General features: G+C 39.0%; 2 protein-coding genes across 8 annotated transcripts in view; one reads left to right on the top strand and one right to left on the bottom strand.

Moving 5' to 3' along the window:
• GARRE1 (granule associated Rac and RHOG effector 1) overlaps positions 1 to 18146 on the top strand; it is a 61825-nt gene extending 43679 nt beyond the window's left edge. For all 7 annotated transcript variants that reach the window (XM_064519685.1, XM_064519678.1, XM_064519683.1 and 4 more), the window contains 11 exons: positions 892 to 1032; positions 1319 to 1414; positions 1542 to 1703; positions 2565 to 2723; positions 7255 to 7352; positions 8916 to 9041; positions 9624 to 10612; positions 11485 to 11650; positions 12571 to 12705; positions 14780 to 14858; positions 15463 to 18146. In XM_064519685.1, the coding sequence (XP_064375755.1) occupies positions 892 to 1032; positions 1319 to 1414; positions 1542 to 1703; positions 2565 to 2723; positions 7255 to 7352; positions 8916 to 9041; positions 9624 to 10612; positions 11485 to 11650; positions 12571 to 12705; positions 14780 to 14858; positions 15463 to 15786 (2475 nt within the window). In that variant the 3' untranslated portion in view covers positions 15787 to 18146. The remainder of the gene's footprint in view (positions 1 to 891; positions 1033 to 1318; positions 1415 to 1541; positions 1704 to 2564; positions 2724 to 7254; positions 7353 to 8915; positions 9042 to 9623; positions 10613 to 11484; positions 11651 to 12570; positions 12706 to 14779; positions 14859 to 15462) is intronic.
• Positions 18147 to 18558: 412 nt separating this feature from the next.
• SS18L2 (SS18 like 2) lies at positions 18559 to 20684 on the bottom strand. Its single transcript, XM_064519686.1, has 3 exons — positions 20541 to 20684; positions 20315 to 20391; positions 18559 to 19386 (listed from the first exon to the last, which is right to left on the bottom strand). Exons 1-3 carry the CDS (start codon positions 20607 to 20609, stop codon positions 19299 to 19301), a joined length of 234 nt encoding a protein of 77 aa, XP_064375756.1. The 5' UTR covers positions 20610 to 20684; the 3' UTR covers positions 18559 to 19298.
• Positions 20685 to 21286: the final 602 nt, after the last annotated feature.

The following is a 21286-nucleotide window of genomic DNA, read 5'->3' as shown; positions in this document are numbered from 1 at the left end:
ATGTTAATCATCCTGACTGGAAACGTTGTCAGGGTTTCCATTTTCCAGGTATATGAAAACAAACAAGTTTCCTGTAGAACTATGAATGTAGACGAATTATTTGTAATTCATGCCACAGCATAAACTTCTCCCACTGAGAAAAATGGGGATTTGGGTTTGCTTTGGATATATTATAGATAATCTTGTTAAAATTTTACCAGGATTAGAGCTGTTGCTTCTTTTTTATAAAAATAAATTCATTTCATGTTTAATATACTTTTGTTCCTTAACCATGTTATAATTTCTAGAAATGTCCTGTAATTGCTATGAAGTTTGTTTTCAATGTGGTTGAAATTAAACTTGGGTTTGCAGATCTGGGACCTTAACTTTTTGTTTGTTTGTTTTTGTTTTTTGTCTTTAACAACCCACTTGCAGTCTTGTAAGGCTCTCTTAAAAATGTATCACAGTAATCACCCTTTATTTGATAAAGTATATCTTCTTATGTACACATAAATGTTTGTACACATGATTGTGTTTCTGTTCCTGTAGCAAGTGTTCAAAATACCCTTTATGTTGAAATTGTAAGTCCCTCTTCTGTCTGGTAGCCACAGTCATCATGTGGCCTATGTAACAGCATCCCTAGTCCAGAGAGGGAGTTGAAATAGTAACAGTAAACAATGTTGAATTAAGTTGCTAGCCAACACCTACATGCTGTACAAATTAAGTGGGATTTTTTACTTTCAAAGTATCAGTAGTAGTCAGTTACAGTCTGTTCTAGATCTTTTCCCCTTAGATGCCTCTCTTCATCTTCTTTATACTGTTTCAAACTCTGCTTTTTAAATCTAGTTAAACTTGATCTGGTTTAATTTTGAACTAATACTCTTTACTCTAGATTTTTATTTTACATTACAGGCCACATCTCGCTTGCGAGAAAGAGGCTGCGATGGATGTTTGGCTGGAATTGAAGTTCAGCAACTTTTTTGCTCACAAAGTGTGGCAATCCCTGAACATCAGCTCAAAGAGCTAAACATGAAAATTGACAGTGCTTTGCAGGTGAGTTTTTAAAATCTGTTTGCTTTCATATGTATCTAGTACAGTCAGTGGGCCAAGAAATAAAATAGGACTGAGTACATTATTGCAGAAATGTATACCACAGGCAGCCAAGAAGTATTTGAGAATTACTAGTGTTGGAATTTTATATGAAAAATGTGTGTACGCTGTAGAGCTCAGTAAGGTAAATCCATATAATGATTTTTACACATGTATCCAGATGCAAAGACTACACACCTACTTGTGGACTATGGCTGTTGCACCTCAACTTTATTTGTTTTAATACCAGGCTTACAAAGTGGCTTTGGAGAGTTTAGGCCATTGTGAATATGCAATGAAGGCTGGCTTCCACTTGAACCCAAAGGCTATTGAAGCAAGTCTTCAGGTAAGATCTGCTAATCCTGCCCTCTCTTTCTTCGCTGTTTGCTTTCAAAGTAAATTGGACTCTCCGATATTAGGATTTCTTTAACATCTTTGATTTCTTTTACCTGATCTGTTCTTTTGTATTTCAGGGCTGTTGCAGTGAAGCTGAAGCCCAGCAAACAGGAAGGAGACAGACTCCACCTCAGCCAATTCAGTGTGAACTCCCCACTGTACCTGTTCAGATAGGATCCCATTTTCTGAAAGGAATATCTTTTAATGAGTCTGCAGCAGAAAACCTGAAGCTGAAAACGGTAATAACCCTGAATCTAATCACAGCAGTAAAAAATCAATAGAACTCCTTAAAATTAAGAGAACAACTGCAGTAAGTTCAATGCCAAGCTCATATTTAAAAATGTATATTTTTAGCCTAACTTCCTATGAACAAGATGGGATAATGCTGTAGGTCCATGCCTTCCTTTAATAACTTTTTAACCACTTAGGCAAGTTCAGTCCAAGCTAAGAAAAGCATAGAAGTCTAGGAGGTAAGTGAGCTCCTATTCTGGAAGTAGGTGATTAGGTATCAGAAAGTGCAGAGGAGAGTGAACCCTTACAAATGCCCCAGGTTCAACCCTTTAACGTTAAGGGGGAAGTATTTGAAAAAAAATTTTGTGGTAAAGGTCCTTTTAATGTCATCTTAAAAACTTTAAACAATGTTACCAAAACAATTTAAATTGTATTTTAGAAGTAGTGGAAAAGTTAATGGAATTTTCAGTACAAAGGAAAGGAAAGGTGTCCATTCAGAAGTAATTTGGTTAATTTTAATCAGCACTTTTCTTAGATAAGCCTAGTTCCTTGCTCCTGAAAGAGTCTAAACAACTCACAACTCAAATGCTGCTTTTCTGTCGTCTTTGCAGCACTTTTTGTACTTTTGATTAAACTGTTTTGCAGGAGCATAAGGTAAAGTTTATGACGATGGAGGAAAATAATGTTCCAATTAGCAGAGACTGTCCTCCAGATTTCTGTTCTGCAGTTAAACTCTTATAACTATACAAGACTGCTTAGGGGTAACAGACGCTATTAATGCATAGAACAATGGCAAATACATATGGAGGTATTGGTGTTAACATTTCTGATTCCCATGTTTGGTATGACAAAGTTTTTATGACTTTCAGCACACAATGCTGCAGTTAATTAAAGAAGCTGGATGCCATAATGGACTGACACCACGGGATGACTCTCCTGTTACTGAAGTACTAAATCAGGTTTGCCCTTCGACTTGGCGAGGAGCCTGCAAAACTGCTGTACAGTTGTTGTTTGGCCAAGCTGGACTGGTAAGTAACTATGGATAGGCTCAGCAAAAAAGGACCGTTTTAAAATATCTAGTTTCTTTTCAGAATATATAAAGTTTGGAAATTCATTTCCAGTGTCTTGCTTCGTGTTGCTTCATTTTAACACTGCAGGTTACTTGAGTTATGAACAAGGTGTATCCCTGTAGAATGTAAGTTCATAGATACTATCTATAGCTGGTACGAACAGGAAAATGCAGTGTACTTTATAGTCTCCATTGATTAGAAATGAAGCCTCTATTCCAATACATACCAAAATAGAAAGATTTTCAAATCTATAGGTGACTGTTAAAAAAAACCAAAAAGAAAAACCTTGAAACCCCCTTCTCTGAGATCAACTTTGAAAACTGCCCTTTTTTTCATTTCCGTTCTCTTTTGAATGGAAGTTGTGTTTTCTGCCTAACAGACACCAGTAAGTCTTCCCTGCCAAATAATGCTACCTGACATCTACAACATAGGACAGAGCAATTAAATACAATTCTATGAAGAACACAGTATGTGTTCTTCAAAAGTAAAAAGCATATATTTTACACTATCAGTTGCTAAAAATATATGATTGAAATACATATTTTGATAAGAAAATGCATTTGTGTTGCTATAACTAATTACTGCAACCTTTTTATTTAAAAAAGTGCTCATTCATGACAAAAAGGTTTTTTGGACTACTATGAACTTTCATTTGACTGGGCAAATAAAATGGGGGCAAGAGTGCAGTAGGAAAAGGATGTACAAAGGTATATCACAGCTCATGATAGTTTCTGTAAAGTATTCTTTCAATCACTTTTAAGCTTCTGTGAGCTAAGTCCTTCCTGTTGATTCATATACTCACTCTGTTCAAGGTGAGTGCAGGCCATCAAGATTTTGTAACTAGTTGTGATTTCTGATAAAAAGATCTGTATTGCTGCATACTCTGAAAATACCCTATTTTTTTCAAGCAAATCAAGCAGCTGATTAAGTGACTTTGCATGACCTCCAGTCTTAGTTCATTAAAGCATTTATTTTTGGTTCTGTTAATAGGTTCTGTAATAATGGCGAATGATAAATGGTAAATAATAAATTTGTCAGATGTTTCTATTTCAGCATCCCTTTCATATTAGATATCAGATCTTAGATATCCCTTTGGTATTAAATATTTGTTAGGGAAGTACGGTCAAGTCATACTTGAATTCAAGACACTGTCTCCTAACTGACTTGTCATGTGAATGATCCATAAAATGAAAGGGACAGACTATCAATATAGTAACAGCCATGCAGCTGCTATCAATCCTTATTTTCACTGTGATATAGGGATTTAAGGATAGGAAGTGGTAGACCATCAAGCATGTTGTGTAAGAAGTTTCACAAGGAGGTATAGGAAGGCAGCTGTGGAATAGTTGGATTGGTCAAATTTCTGATTACGTGTTTTCTGGAAAAATACATATTAAATACTAGTAAATGCAAGAAGGGCTGGAAAAGGGCTATAGTTAGGTGGGCTAGTATCTTATGTGCTGTAGTGCATTGTAGGATGCTGAGAGTCAGCAGCAAGGTATGGGAAATGAGTCCAAGAAAGGAACGCTTTCTCAAATGACCAGTGGGAGCATGGTGTAACCCTTCAAGAGTTCTTGGCTCCTGAGCATCCAGATCAGGGAAGCTTCAGAGGATGCTGCACCTCCCACTGTTTCCTCTCTGAGGAAACAAAGGCTTGATAGGGGTTGAGTTCTGTGCATACCTGGTTCCTGCGGTGACAAGACCTGGGATGGGGCCTGAGGCATACTTGGACTCAGGAGTTTGGAAGTCTTCTGGTGTCCCCCGATCTAGACATAACCAGTCAGACTTGCTAGTAATAGAAGTGCTGATATTCTTCAAGTTTACCATAACGTATGGAGAGGTGTCAGCGTAAAACTTACCCATACAGTCTCCCAGATAATAGTGTTGATTTAAAGAATACTATTTGAGTAGAATCATGAATGTCTCTAAGGCTGTTGCCTGAATCTCTTGTTCTGAAAATAGCCGGTTTTCATCTTCAAAGGCATAGTAATGAGATACACACTTAACAAAAGACTTGCAAGCCTTCTTCCTTCTTGGTTCTGTTCTCACTTACGATTTGTTATAATTTGGAAGGGTGTGAGGGTTGAGCTTTTCTTTGTGAACTATGCACCGTAATTTTTTACAAGATTCAGTTACACTTGTATATAACCTCATGCAATGACGAGAAATTTTAATTCTCTTCTTTAAAGCACTCTGTGGGTGGAGATGAGGGAGGAAACACCTGTAAAACAAGAACAATAGATGTCTGATGCACAGGAAGCATCCTCTAAGCACCCACCAGGCGGGGAGTGAGAAATGTGTTTATTTTGAATTTATTTTGAGCACAGATAAGTGAATCATGGGACAATATTACACAGGCTTTGGTTTACTGCTTTTATAAAATAATTATCTGAATTAGTTGAGAAATGGGAGTTAATTTGTCATTTAAATGCCAAATAGAGCATCATTAGACAGTCTAACTGTTTAGCCTATACACTGTGTACCTTTTAAGAAGAAACTCCCAATAAGAGTAGAAAGCACAGTGAGGTGTGAGTTAGTTTGCTTTGTTCTTTTGGCTTTACTTTTTAATAAAACAAATAATTTTAAAAGTGCAGTTATTCCATTTTTACCTTAGCATATATATTTAAAAACTGTATTTTCAGATTTGGGTCAGCTGAAGAAATCTGTGTCTTAATAAAATTAGCATGTATGAAAATACTTGAATTTAATTCAGAGGATGGGTGAAAATAAACTCCGACTTGACCTCATACAAAGTCATGACGAGTAGGTTTAACTGAATCTCTAATTAGCCATCCTTTTTTGTGCTAACAGATCTTTCTGTAGTTGAAAACAACATACATTACAGAACTACTGAATATCCTAGTAACTTTTAAACCCCAGATGTTGTAACTGTGACCAAGTGTTGAGAAATGTAAAACTGTTTTTAGAGAGGAGAAAAGGAAGGAGAGGGGGAAACCCAGACCACGAGCACCACCACGCACCACCAGAAGCTTATTTAGTCTGCACAAATCAGAATTTTGCTCCTGAATTACAGGTCTGAATTGTAGACTGTATATATTTCTTGGGTGTTGAGAAAATCATTCTCAAGTTTTTTTCTCTTACCCCAACTATAATTGCAATAAAGCTGAATCTCAGAATACCAAATTTAATAAAATTAAAATGGTAAAATATGAAGAAAAAAAGGAATGGAATTGCATGGTTGTTGAAGAAATAAGATGTTTTCCCCTCATGAGCACATTATAAAATGGCTTTCTGTAACTGTGCTTAGACACATTTTAGAAGTCAGAATAAACTAAGGCAAATGTTCAGAGTCTACTGGAGGATATCTAAAGCATTGCGCTAAAATATTTAAAAGGTGGGAAATAGTTGCGCTTAAGCGTTGTTGGATGGTTTGGTTAATGCAGGAGAGAACAGAATCTCAGCGTTACTCACATTTCACGTTTCTTCGTAACCAGTAGAAGACAACCAGATAGAAGTGGAACCAGCATGGCAAAAAAGCCAGTAATATCCTTTGAGGCTTATTTATACCGGAGGACTTTTGCCATTTCAAGGTTAAGCTAATCTGCTAGTCATTGAAGCAAGAACTGCTGACTGCTGCCAAAAAGCTGCTGGTTCAGCATGACCAAAATAGGAAATTATGGAAATGATCAAAAAGACCAACCCATGCAGACTGGACAACAACAGAAAGCACAAACCAAATATGGAACTTACTAGCACTGGTACTGAAGCTTAAATGAAGCTGAGGTGAATCAATTCCTTCTCAATTTCCATAAACAGACAGACTTATGACAGAAGGTTAATTTTCAAAACTTTCATCTTCCGTATATCTTCATATCCTACAGAAGGCTCAGAATTCAACAAATTGAACAGCTTCCTCCTATTATATAAACAGGAATTAAAAATGCTGCAGTTCCAGTAGGGAGAATACAGAAATGTTGGTATGGGATTTTATAAACACAAAACAAAGAAATAAAGGGTGGGGGGTGTTTGAAGAACTGCAAGCTATGCTGAGTGTTTCAAATTAAATACTAATTGTCTATATCGTACCATGTACTACAGTTAGTTTTTTTTATTTTTTAATATTTGGATAAATAGGTGTTTGGGAACTATTGAAGTAATAATTTGAGTCTTGGATCCAAACCTCTCAAATGTAACAGCTGCTATGCAAAGCCGTTGATATCTACCAGCTGCTATGTAAAGCAGTTGGTAGCTACATAGTGATTCATAACTACAATATGTAAATGAGGAGAGTTAAGTCCTTGCAGTATAGGATAATATATCAAACTAATCCTTTTATATGCTTTCCATCTCTTCAGATGTTAAAACAAATCAACTTACAATGATTTATGAGTTGTTTTGTTTTTTGTCTGGTTATTTTCAACCTCTAGCATGGCAGAAAGGTAAGATATTTAATCTTAACTACAGGGGTGATAAAATAACTGAAACTAATTCTTAATCATTTTGCTTTTATTTTCCTTTTATTTGCTAGGTGGTTGTGGACACAGCACAGATTGAAAATAAAGAAGCCTATGCTCCTCAGATAAGTTTAGAAGGATCCAGAATTGTGGTGCAAGTTCCATCAACTTGGTAAATAAAAATACTGTGTTGCAGATTACACTAGTAGCTATGACTGTTTAAATACATAGGAAAAAATATTCCAGTACAATTGGAAAAGATAATATTTTTAATTATGGCATATCTTCTTTGAGTTCTTTTATCTGGAACTGATAGAATAGCACCATTCCTCACAGACTGACTTACAGTTGGACTTAAAATGTCTGTACTAGTGGTGTGCGTTGGAGGCAACAGAAGAGAGGCAATGCTATCTGAGAGAGAAATCTAGAAAAAAGAAAGTAAAAACTAGATGATGAAAGAAAAGTTTAAAAAATAAACAAACAAAAAAGTCCAGAAGCATTCCTGCTGCACTCCTCTCCAGCAGGTCCACTCAGCTATGACCTCAGGAAGGCCAGTAGTTAGAGGAGATTAAGGCAAGGGTTTTAGCACGCGCTCTGTTTTCACTGAGCTGTTCTCTAAAGGCCGGTATGAACCACAGAACTGTTCTAGAGACACTATTTCTCCTAGTTTAGTTAATTGTCTAGAAAAGAATGTAGCATTCATCTGCGTGTTTTAGGGGAGGACTACTTCCCTCTTAAAAAAAAAAATAATAATAATTGGAATTGGAACATTGTTCCTCTCTCTCACTTCAGAGTACTCAGTATTACGAACTTTAGTACAACACAGTTCATTCATCTGAATCCTTAGTGAGGTAGCCTGTCACCAGCGGTACCGATGGTACGTCCACAAGTGTGAGTCAATCGCTAGTCTGTTTATCCAAATTCGTCCTTACTCCCTATAGAATATAAACTAGCACTGCTCTGTTCTCTTTATATAAATTGCTGTATTATGGAAGAATTGAATAAAGCAGACTACTTTGACCCCCAGTTTAAACTCTTTGGAAGAGCTCCCCCTACTGACACATAGCGAGAGCGCCCTGTTTAATTACCTGTGCCGGAGGTGCTCGAAGTACTTCACAAAGTAATATGGCTGTATTGAGATTTAAGTTATTCTGACTCATGTTAAATTAAATGTTAATTCTGTTCCATTGCTGAAGAAAACAGTAGTTCTGCATCTTCATGGCTCAGTGAAATCTTGCACAGACTACTGGATATACTGAATAATTTTCCACACTAGGCCTCTCAGGCTGGGGGTTTCTTAGTACTGGATTGCCTAGGGTGCCAAGATTTAAATCTCGTGCACTAGCATTTCATGTTATTGAGTACTCTTGCCATTTTCCAAAAATAGACTTTGTGTATTTCTTATTTCTACCTCTGTGCCTGAATTATGCTTGTTCTGCTAAAGAGATATTTGTTAATCTTGATTTTTTTTTTTTTTAAAGTAACTCTCACTCGTAACTTAGTTTAGTTGTATGTTCAACAATAAAAAGAGAAAACAGGACTGTAGACTTGGCCTTTAGGGATGGACTTCCAGCCACTCACATATTATGATGCCTTTACTAGCTGTACCTCTGTAGGAACAGAAATAGTATAATTAATCAGCCTTTTATATGTAACTACTGTGATAAACATTGTTTAATATTAAAGTCAAATTTTTGATGTATTTATTTTTAAAGGTTATATTTAATGTTTACAGGTGTCTGAAAGAAGATCCAGCAACAATGTCTTTGCTACAGAGGAGTCTGGACCCAGAGAAGACTTTGGGACTAGTAGATGTGCTCTATACTGCTGTGTTTGACATACACAGGTGGAAGGAAGGAAGGTACATCTCTGAGCCTCATGCTTTACTTTTCTAGTTTAAACAAAGCCATCGTTATTTAAAGGTCTGTACTGAAGAACTCAATAGTACCAATTCCTTAGAAAGGATTCAACAGGAAAGTAGGACTCTGAGTAAGAAATTGATACTCTATATAGGGACTCTGTGGGTACAGAGATACAGCAGTTTTGGGGTTTTGTTTAAAAAAACAAAATTTATACATGTGTACAGAAGTATTAGTTCGTCTCTTACAAAAATACTTGATTTATGTTAGATTAGTTTCCATTTAGCACAATTAAAATAGGATAAGGCAAGTAGAGCATAAATGTAGGAAAGTTTAAATCAGTGAAGTAATCTGTAGTAAATGCTATTGGAAATGTTAATAATATTTCACATTTCTATCATAGGAAGTAGCTGAGGAACTAACCAGTTGGATAGAAAACTCTGGTTTTGTTTCCTGCACTATTGATTACCCAAATACGCATTTTTCTCCAAAATACAAATTGAAATTTCTTTAGACAGAGGATAGGATGTTAGGATAAATGGAATGTATTAGTTGGTTTGATACAGGTGTTTTTGTTGCTGCAGGGAGCAAGCTTTGCCTTGTATTCAGATCCAGTTACAACGTGAAATCTCAGATTTCGGGAATCAAGTTGACCTGCCATCTGGAAATGGAAGCAAATCATCAGGTGGTCTGCAAAAGACATTCTCAAAACTGACTTCCCGGTTTACAAAAAAAACTTCCTGCACTAGTACAAGTAATAGTGGAAGCTACTCGATCCCCAGTACACCTTCCAAAAATGTGTTCATAAGTTCCAACTCAGAGGAGAAAGCTAAAATGCCTGCTAACATAGATGCACGATTACAGAGCATTTTGAACATTGGTAATTTCCCTAGGACCACAGATCCACTGCAGTCAATTCAGAGCACAAATAATCAGTTAGTGAATGGGTTTCTAGTTGAAAGACGGGACAACTTCTTCAAAACAGATGAGGGCAAGGATGAGAAAGGTATGAATTTACCGACTGACCAAGAAATGCAGGATGTTATAGATTTCTTGTCTGGCTTTAACATGGGCAAATCCCAGCAGACTTCTCCAATGGTGAAAAGAAGGAACTCTGTTGCATCCTCTACGGCAACAGAACAAAAATCAGGAACAGTACAACAGCAGCCGCAATCTCTCTCTCACCCACCACTGCATCCTTCTCAGCAAGGCTTGTCGCAGCAACAGCAGTCACAAAAGCAGCAGCAGCAAATGCAGTATTATCAACATTTGCTTCAACCTATTGGACCACAGCAACGTGTACCTGCCAAATGGCTAACTAATTCTTCACAGCAGCCAGCCCAAGCTGTTGGAGCTGGATTGTCTCATATTAACCAGTGGAACAATCCTGGTTTTTCAGATTTAAGCTCTGACTTATACAGCTTGGGTCTTGTGAGCAGCTATATGGACAATATGATGTCAGAGATGTTAGGACAGAAACCACAAGGACCTAGAAACAACACATGGCCAAATCGTGACCAAACTGATGGAGTGTTTGGGATGTTAGGGGAAATTCTGCCTTTTGACCCTGCAGGTATGTGTCTTTTCCTTTACATTTTATTTATAAGGGTCTTTTTACAAAGCAAAGAGTAGTTAAATATTGCCAGCAATAGCCAATATTTCCTAGTGCTATTCACCTAATACTCTATTTAATACATAAACTTTTTGTTCTGACCAGTCAGAGCAAATCAGGCATTTAAAATACCTTTTAGACTAAGGTTTTTACTTTGTCTGCAGAAGATCATGCATAACTTTTTTTTAATGTTTTGGAAACATAAAGCTTTACAAAGTTTTATGTATCACTATTTTTTTCAGTATATGTCAATCTTATCCTAAAATGTCCTGCTTTTCTATAGCCCTTGAAGGAAGTGAGCAATTTTTGGGCTAGTAGCTCTAATGAGAACCTGAGATTCTGATTTCTCAAGAAACAAGCAGAATCACAACATAGCTGCAAGCTACACTGCAATTCAGAATCAAGATTAATAATTCAAATATTTTCTTTTCTGAGCTTGGATAAATTTACAGGCTTTAATTCTGTCAGTGTCTGCTGATGGGACCTTTCAGTGTCTAGCCATGATCATAGTGACAAATAATATTCTCCTGATAGAAAAGAATTAGCAGGGGCAATTCCATTGTGAGAAATATTTGAGGAGTGGGGGGAAAACCATGTGACCCATATCCATTATATATGGACCGTGTGTTTCTACTTCTTGTTACAATATTTTTCTTCATGGTGTCCCTCGTTGCTCCATCAAGAGGTATCAACTGTTGTCCAGCATTTATCTGTGATGGAACTATTTTTTTGTTGGTTGGGATACATTCAAGCTTAAAGGATTACATGAAGGGGATAACAGCAGTAGAAACAGCTGAATGTCAGCATCTGACTTCTTGGTTTCTTTTATTCAGTTGGCTCTGATCCAGAATTTGCCCGCTATGTTGCTGGGGTCAACCAGGCTATGCAACAAAAAAGGCAAGCACAGCATGTCCGTCGTCCAAGCAGCACACGTAGCAACTGGCCTCTTCCTGATGATCCTCACAAAACCTGGCCCTTTCCTGAGTATTTCACAGAAGGGTAAGAGATTGGATAAGCAGTATCTTATTTATAGTATTTGAGTCTAGTTTATGTTCAAACTCAGCTGAATGTGGGGATACTGTCAACTAGTAGGTGTTTTCTGATTGCTGCTGCATGTGATGTAATGAAGCTGCACTTCATTAAGTCAAGGGTTAGAATTCTGAGCGCTTCCTGCTTAGGTTGATATTGAAGCACTGACACTTGTTTGATGCATTCTTTAGACTGGGATGTGTCCTGAGTCTTCCTCAAACAGAGGAAATAAAGAATTTATAGTATAGATTCATTCAGAATTGCTTTATTTCAGTATTTTGAAGACCTTTAAGACGTAGTTTTGATGAAGACTGACACTGTGAAAACTACAGTGCTTGACTGAATTCAGCCTTCCAGATTTTAGCAACTTAATCTTGCTGCTGTAAGGCATGCCACAGTACCTTATAGCAGGTATGGTAGTCCCTTCACTTCTTCCAAGCAGAACTATTTATTACAACAGAAGTGTTTCAAGACTCTGCATCCATTTATCCATAATGCAGTAGCAATACTCAGGGGTATCCTCAGGGTAGTTTATAACCAGTAGCTCAAGTATGTGCACTACTTTGCAATGAAATAGCCACATCCTCAGTGATTGCAAAAGCAAGTGTCATTTGTTTTCCCCTTCCAGACCAGGGAGAGGCTGTGGCATCAAATTTAGCTTATGAAATTATTTTAATAGAATGTATAAATTGACTGTAAGACATAGCAGTGATGTGATCACTTGGAAGTAAATAAATGGAAGTATTTATGTTACTCTGGTACTTTACAAAGTATTTACATTTTGTGCCCTGAGGTATCATCTGTTGCAAAGATTCAGCGTAATGAACTAGGGCATACAATCTGGACCAGGCACTGTAGAAACAAGAACTAATATACTTCTTGTCTTACAGTGACGTGACGAACAGCTGGTCTGGTACTCAAGGAGACTCTGCCAGTTCAAGTGATGAGACTTCCTCAGCTAATGGAGATAGTTTGTTCTCCATGTTCTCAGGGCCAGACCTTGTTGCTGCTGTAAAGCAGAGAAGGTGAGCAAAATTAACAGAAACGTGTACCACTTCAGCACACTTCTGCATAATTTGGTTTGAGTAACCAAACAAAGCAGACGCCTGCCAGTTAGAGGAAGTCGCACAAAACAGTTTGCAGACTATACTGATGATATGGATCAGAGTATATCTGATCTCAATGCTATGGAGTCTCAATTTGTGCTATATTAGTAGCTGTCACTTTTGTACAGATGCTAGTTTGTATAATATCCGTTGTTAGCTGAAACCCAGTATGTCTGGAAAGATCTGATGTTTCTCCTCTTCTAAGGTAATCCATTTTGGATGACACTTCTCTCTAAACTACTGATGCCTTTGAGAGGGAGTTCATCTTTGAACTGGTTTTCTAAACAGTGTACTTCACTGCAGCTTTGTCATGTCCTGCCTGTGGTGAAGAGGAAACTGTCATGCCCCTAACATCATGTGTTTTGATGCCAGCAAGTTCCTCTTCCTTGGCCTCTACTGCAATTTTGTGGCACTCAAGCAACACTGCTGATAACATTGTCTAGACCTGTGTCTCCCCTTACCACCATCACCATTTTAGTAGTGTACTAGATTCTACGATCCCTAAGTGACACCAAAAAAAAAAAAATTCCCTTGAGTACACTTGCCTATTAAGTTCTTTCCTTCTGAGGAAACTTCATTAAGAGAAAAATTAATCGCATAAATAAATAAGCTTAGTAACTTGAACTAAGCCAGAATTTTCAATTACAAACAATCTACTTAAAAATAGTGGTATGAATTAAAGCATAATTACTTTCTGTTTTTCTAAAGGGCTGGAAGCTCTGTATCTTTGGAACCTCGTTGATCCCTTAGTAGAGAGTAGTTAAGAGAATTAAAAGGCACAAGATAAAGCATGAATTCCAACCCTATTTCAGTCTGGGATCAGACTTGAATTATTTTTCAAAACCTCTTCTAAAAATCAAGTTAGTTAGTTCTGTGGCCAGATAGAATATTTTTATTTTTAGATCACCAGAATAATTCAGAGCCAATACATTTAGATACAAGATTGTCTGGTTTTTTGGTGGTGATGAGTCAGCGGTTGTCTTGCCAGTTTCCTGCAGCAGATTATACCTGGACAGCTATTTTTTGTATGCATTGGCAGAAAGGAAGTATACTGTAGCTGAAGATAATGAAACTAAGGCAAGAAGGCTGAAAGTAATGGACCAGAACAGGAGGGGTTTAAGTGTGCTTCATTAAATAAAAACTTAAGCTTACAGCTTAACAGTATTTCATGCCATCAGCAAACAGTACTATTCTTTTATTTGTTTTTAGAGGGAAGAAAAATCCCACAAGACTGACAAAATACCACAAAATAAAAATACAGTATGAAGGCAAAAGGGCTGAGCACTTTTAAAGTTGTCCTGCAAAGGACTACTCAGCTGTAGAGTTCTGAGCATGGTGATTTTTAAGATTAAGGATGAATGATTCTACTTTAATTTAAAAATAAAAAATCCTTCAGAAATGTCTATGACTTTGACAAAGACTTGAATTTGAAATTCAATCACAAATTTAAGCCAAAGGTATAAGGCTGAATCTCTAAATTTCTTCAACAAAGAAATTGTTTCAATCAGTTTCAGCTGTTCAACTCATTTTTTTCCTTCTGTTTTAAAGTTATTTCAGAAAAGCTAACAAAAAGGGGGGGGGGAACAACTCCCCGAGCAGTGGTTTTTTTTTTTTTTTTAAATAAAAAAAAGGAGAAAAAATAGTAGTTTCTGGCTGATTTATTCAAAGTGGACAAAAAACTAGCCCTTCTTCCTCTTTCACCTTTACAAAAACACACGTGCATGTTGCTGAAGGTGTAGCTCAGAGAGAACTACTGTTCCCTGTTAAGTCCCTCACAGTATTTTTTTTTTTACAGCAGTTTTCTTGCTGCATTAGCTTGTTCTTTCACCTGTGCTGAGCAACAAATTCATAAAACAAGGTGAAACATCAGAGTACACATGCTAGTCTATCAAATGTGACAGACAAACTACAGAATGGTATGCCAGTGGCAGATTAATGCAGGTGACTCATTAAAAAAAAAAATAAAATAAACATCACTACTCTTTTTCGCCAGAAAACACAGCAGCGGCGAGCAGGAACCTAGTACGCTACCGTCACCACCTCTTCTTTCTGCAGTAGATGACCGTAATCAGGTAAGCTGAAAATGGCTTCTCTTAGTCATTTTTCCCACATGTGTGTTGGGGTGATTTTCACTGGGCGGGGGGGGGGAAGCCTAAACTAGCCTCATCTGTACTTCCATGTTGTTTACCTCAGCTAAAACCCAAACCACTTGCACTCAAGTAGCTCTAAATGCTTCTATCAAAGGTACCAAATTTAAATTTAAAAGTTGGAAATCACTTAACACTTTCCTCTTGCAGCTGAGGTTTCCACAATTAAAATAACAGACTTCAAATTAAGCTAAGAAGCAACACAATCAGCTTAAACTGTCTGTGCAGAGAAAACTAAAGTATCACCAGGCTGATGACTTTTCTTGCTAGGAATCTTGACTTAAAGCAAGGCTACTGTTGGCCAAACAAATGCCCTGAAGTAAATAAGAAGATTTTTCCATTAGGCAAGTACTGTAAGAATGAAGAGTGCTGTATATATGCATCAATCCTGTTTTTAAAGATAGTTAAATCAACCTTCTGAAAAATGTAGTGGTGGTGGTGGGAGAGGCAAGATGAAATGGTAAATATTTCCCCAAAAGAAAATATTTTGGTTGTTCTTTCTTCCTGTCTCCCCCTCCCTCTCTCCCAGGATAATAAAACCAAAACTTGGCCTCCAAAGGCACCCTGGCAGCATACGTCCTCGGTCATGAACACACTACCCAGTCAGAGTACGTCTTTGTATCCTATGAGCAGCCCCGTCAGCCAGTGGAGCGACACGATGCAGATCCTCCAGTCACCTGTGTGGGCAGCAGCCAACGACTGTGCTTCAGCAACAGGAATTTCCTCCAGCTTTGCCTATGCGCAGCAGCAGCAATCACAGCAACAGGCTTCCCAGCACAAACAGATGAATAAGGGCTTTAAATCTTTTCCAGTAAAGCACGAACGCAGACCGTCTTACTTGCATCAGTACTAATTGCTTTTCACATTGGAAAATGCAGCACAGGGCCAAACAGTCATAAATTATATATACCTTGTTTTGCAATTGTGTATTGGTTATATCCTGTTTATCTCATTAAATACAGAATTGAGGGGTTATTGGGTGATGTGTACAAACTCTTGAATTCAGTTCTGCAGTGCTGAGCAAACATGGCCAATATGTTTGTTAGACGTACATGAAACAGCCCAAAACTGTGATGTAGAAATGCTTTTAAAGATGTGTATATTGCCTTTACTTTCAAAACATTTTTTTAAGAGAACTGCTGAAGGACTACCATACAAAAAACACTGTATTTTATAGCTATTTTTCATATAGATTTATAGTTAAACATCTTACTAAAATACATTTAATATGTTGAAGCAAATATATAGTGGTCACTTTGCTCAACACTGTTTAAATTTATAATGGACAAGCTGTAAAGCCTTTGTATTCTCAGTAAATGGCCTGTGGGCAACTTTTTTTAAAATGAAGTGCAACAGCAGCTTTTGGTGTGCCACACAAGTGAGTTTATTCTGAAACTGTTGCAAAAGCAGTTACAAAAGTCAAAGTTCCCTTACTCTCAGTAGAGATCAGCTGGAACCACTCAAACTTGTGTCACAAATGTTATCTAGGCTGCTTAAAGTAGACAGTATCTGTGTGGATAATATGACACTGGTTTTCAAATACACAATCTGTTACTACTTCATTTGGCCAAAGGCATTATCCACACAGTGCTCCTTAAGTGTGTGAAAGAATAGCCTAAAGGACTACTTGCATATATTTAAAGTCTTATTTCAGATGCTACAGTTGATTTAAAAAAAAAAAAAAAAAAAAAAAAAAAAAAAAAAAAGTGAGCTGGCTCAGAAGATACTAGAACTGAAATGTGGGGTAGCAGTTAGTTAAAAGAACATTATTTTTTTTAAAAGGATAAAGTAATTATTTGAGGTCAATATGTGCCATTAAGTGAACCTGTGGAATTAGGAATAACCTTCCAACCAAAGTGGATCCGGGAGAGTGACTGGTGCTTAAAAATTGAAGAACAATGGTAAATATATGTATAGCTATCCCACTGTATATTAATTGAGATTACAGAAGATTCTTTATATAGTTAAAGCTTATTTAAATTTTCATATTTCATCTTTGAAAGAGTCTAAAAACCACAATATTTTCTGGTATAAGAGTTTTGACAGTATTAATCTTATTTTTGTATTTTTCTTAAGTCATATCATTCTAATATGTTAACTACTAGTAAAATGGGTTATTAGTTCTAACTACATAATTTTTCAATGAAGATAAAGCACATTTGTTGTTTTTGTTTTTACAAACTAAGTACATCTATATCTAAAGATACCAAAAAATAAATACGTAAGATTATATATATATATAAATAAAAGGTATACACAACACTAAAACTATTAAACATTTGGGTGTTTAAAACCCAACCACCTTTTTTGTTTGTATGGTGACGGGCTATATTTGCAGGCCCAGATTGTTACCTTTTGTGCTGTTTGAGGATGCCAATGTTGCCTGTATTTATGATATTGTCACCATGTTTTCTGAAACTTCATACTTACCATGTTTACAAAGATTTGTTTGCTGTACATAGACTTTTTACAGTAATGTGCTTTGCACAATCAGTGTGGCTTCTGTCTGTAAGTTGTTAATGGTCTGTACTACTATAATTTTGAAAACCCTCTGCTGAAAATGTTAGTGGTTATTTAACTTGATGAATGGTTTTGAGTTTCCTAAATCTTGTCATTTAGATCTAATATTAAACCCTAAATTTGGTTGTACTTACTGGTTATCCATACTAAGACCAAAATGAAAGTTAATGAAAACACTTACTTTTGAACTTTTCTAACAAGTGCCAAAATTATTGCTATAGTTTTTGCCGTTCATTCACAGTTACAAATGCTGGCAAGTTTCTGGTCCTCCATAAGTGAATTGCGGAAACAAAGAAAGTTTGTCTGCATTTTGACCACGTAGGTGCTACTCTGTCCTTTGCTTCCGATTGTTCTGAACACTGGTAATTTTAAGAATTGTTGCACTTGGCAAATGAGTCTTGCCATTAAATTTCACTTACACTGCCAAGTGCAAGGGTTTGGTGCTTAGTTAACTTACCCTTATTGCAGTGCTTCTTGTGAATAGCTGATGCTTCTGAACTGGAACTGTACATTTTTGTATTTTAAAGCTTCTGTAAAAGTAAACTATTTGCTTTATTAAAGATATACATTTAATAGGTCATACCTGTTTAAAATATGCACCTTGCTGAAAGTAAGCAGCACCTTAAAATGTAACTTTGGTTTGTAAACAAAGATCTTATTTCATTAACATGGGATTATTTATCAGTTTGAAAATTGTCAACTGCCTACTTACTGACTCATCGTATAAATTTGAACTATTGCATTGCAGAATCTGAAACCTCTAATAGTAGCCTCTTTCAGACTACTCTTTCAAGTAGATTGTGCTGCAGAGCACGATGCAGAAAATGCCCTAGCACTGTCTTTAAACTAGCAGCACAGATGAGAACTGCAGAAGGCAAGTGGTAGTTTGAATTTTAGCAACCATAGAGTAAATCATTTTCACAGTAGTGAGTGAAGTTACCTCTGATTTTTGGACAAAACTAATATCAGGGCTGTTTGTTTAGGTTATGCAAATCATGTCAGTGAAATGGCCGATCTGAGGTGCAAACTAAGCTGTGCTCTTGCTGGCTAAGAATGATACAACTGAACACAACTGCTGACAAATCCCACAAAGCATATGAAACGGTTTTGATTATGTGAGAATTTACTCATTAACAAGATCTACAGTACAGAGCATATCAAGCAAAAAGAAGCCTTGACAGAACTGGGGCAAGCGTACAGTCTTCTCTCATTGAACTAAAGGTTGGAGTTCTTCCTTACACTTACAGCCGTAAGTTATGTAATAGCCACTCATCTTTCCTAGAAAAGCTAAAATTCCTATTTCTCTGAACCACTGAGCTGCTTCTTTATTAACACATACTAATCCAGACCATAATAGCATTTACAGAGAACATCTTTAATTTATTAAATACAATTTCTATGATACAAGATACAGAACAGTCTACTGTTTATGGCAATAGATCCATGACAAGTTAGCCCGGACTTTGTCATCTTGGAGGTAGAGGGAAGTTACATAGCTGAATGCTTCCCCTATTACTGTACAACCTCAGCCCTGAGTGTCTCTGCTTCACTGAGACTGCGAGTCCTGACAACCAGGCTGCTTCCATAAGTACGCTACAGAGTACTTTCGGGGGTGGAGGAAATAGAGCATGATCATGAGCATCTCCCTTAAGTACTACTATAGAGTGCTGGGGGGGGGGGAAGCTAACCTAGTATTACATTGAAACTACATTCACATATTTTAATGCAAAAGCAGGGATGACCATTTACCTGCCTTTCAAGACCACACCTTCTCAGCTCCCAAAGTAGGAGCCTAAACTAAGTCCTTCTACAGAGTCTCAGAGCATCACTGGCCAGGTAACTGTATCAATCTACAGTCTTCTGTGTGCTGGGTGGAGTTGCATCAGCGATGGTAGCTAAATAGATGAGGTTTCTATGCAGGATGTGTTGGTACCTGTGAGAGGAAGAAAAGCATTACCTGAAAGTACTTGGTTGCCTGTTCTTTTATAGCAAATTACCCACACTTTAATAATCACTTTTGTGGCCTGATGTTAGGGAAAGAAATAGCTATTAAAAACAAAAACAAAAAAAAAACCCAAAACCCACAACCCTAATGTGAGGCAAACCCCTCTATATTCTGCTTTTACTACAGCACTCACTATCCTTCACCAAACTACACACTGTAACCAAGTACCTTCTAGAGTAAGACTAGACATTTGGTAGTTTTTTTAAAAAAAATGCACATTAAAAAAATCTATATATGGTCACAACTGAAAAGATGCAGAATCCAGGGAAAGCAGCCCAGAGGTGGGAGGGGACAAAGCTCCACTATTAGACTGGCCTGACCACACAGTCAGCTTGGTTTTGGGCTCAGCAGCCTCTGTGGACCTGCCTGTCAGTCTGGGCTCCTCAAGTCTAAGAGCTACAGCTGAACTGCCGGAGAGCCGCTCGCTCCCTCTGCCCTAAGTATCGCCCTGTGTTTTACACACACACACGGGGGGGGGCGGCAAAGGAAAGCCTGCCCAGCAGAGCTAGCTTTCGCGTCAATACAGAACACAAACCCTGACAAAAAGGAACGTATGTATGTAGGTACGTATGTGAGCTTTAGTCTGTGCAGGGGTCATTTCACTTTACAGCTCTTTAAAAGGAATTTTCGGGAAACTTCCTTGGAAGTAGAACAGATTTTTTTTTTTTTTTGTTTTGTTTAAGGTGGCTGCAGCGGAGGAGCGCTCTGGAGAGGAGGGCCCGCGCGCCCGCCCTCGTTACGCGTTGGGGGGGGTGACAGCTCTCCGGAGGGCTCCAGGGCCGCCCCCGCGGGGCCGCGGCCCACCCGGAGGGACCAGGCCGGGCCTGCCCGCCCCGTCGCGGCGGCGCTGACTTACTGGACGCAGTCGGTGGCCCGGCCCTTGCTCTGGTACTCCACGATGCACCGGATCAGCTGGTCGTTCTCCTCCAGCAGCTGCGGCAGAGGAGCGCCCGTCACCGCCCGCCCCGGCCGCCGCTGAGGGCCGCGCCCCGGGCGCCGAGGGGCGGCTGCAGCCCTACCCGGCGGGGCCGCGGCGCCCGGGGGGGAGGGAGGGGGGGGCCGTGCCGGCGGCCCGCACTCACCCGCTGCAGCGTCTCCTGGTTCACCTCCGCCTTCCCGCGCAGCCGCTCGGGCACGAACGCCACCGACATGCCGCCGCCGCCGCCCCGCGCAGGGGCCGCCGGGAGCCCTCCGCCCCGCCCCCCGCCGGCACGGGCCGCGTAACGCGCGCGAGCCGCCCGCCCTGCGGCGCCCCCCCGCGGCCGTTAGCGGTCCTCGAGGCCGGCGGGGCTGAGCGGCTTCTGCCGGCTCTGCCCGCGCGATGAGGGGAGGAGCCCCCGCCCCGGAGAGGAGCCCCCGCCCCGGAGCTGCGGCGCCGTCGCCGGGGGAAGAGCGAGCTCCAGGGCGGGCAGGAGCACGGCGCGCTGCTGGGAAGCGGCAGCACCCCCCCCCCGCCTCCCGCCTGCGGCGGCACCGGACGCGGCAAGGTATGTCTGCTCTCCGCCCCGTGTAAAAATAAGTAAATAAAATCGAGGACTGTGCCAAATTAAAGAGCTGTCCCCCCCTCCCCCAGCAGTAAACCCAGTTAAAACAGTTGGGACAGTCACCTTCCGAGCTTTGCCTTCCCCCTCCCTGCCCCTTCCTCCGGACACTTCAACCGCTCCAATTATGCCCTAATTCTAATCCTATGAAACACCAAGGGAACCGACTGGAAAACTGCACTCAGCCACACCGAACCTCTGATTAAAGGCCTTTCTTTATCTGCTCTAGCAGAAGAACAGCTCAGTCAGTTCCTAGCAGAGTTCCCAATACGAGAAGATTACCATTA

Source organism: Dromaius novaehollandiae, chromosome 13, assembly GCF_036370855.1.
Source record: "Dromaius novaehollandiae isolate bDroNov1 chromosome 13, bDroNov1.hap1, whole genome shotgun sequence".
NCBI lineage: Eukaryota > Metazoa > Chordata > Aves > Casuariiformes > Dromaiidae > Dromaius > Dromaius novaehollandiae.
This window is presented reverse-complemented; position numbering and strand designations above follow the sequence as displayed.

Coding starts and splice junctions, on each gene's coding strand:
- SS18L2 (XM_064519686.1), bottom strand. CDS start 20,609: ATGTCGGTGGCGTTCGTGCCCGAGCGGCTGCGCGGGAAGGCGGAGGTG. Junction 20,392..20,540: donor ACCAGGAGACGCTGCAGCGG/GTGAGTGCGGGC, acceptor CCTCTGCCGCAG/CTGCTGGAGGAGAACGACCA. Junction 19,387..20,314: donor CGGGCCACCGACTGCGTCCA/GTAAGTCAGCGC, acceptor TTCCTCTCACAG/GTACCAACACATCCTGCATA.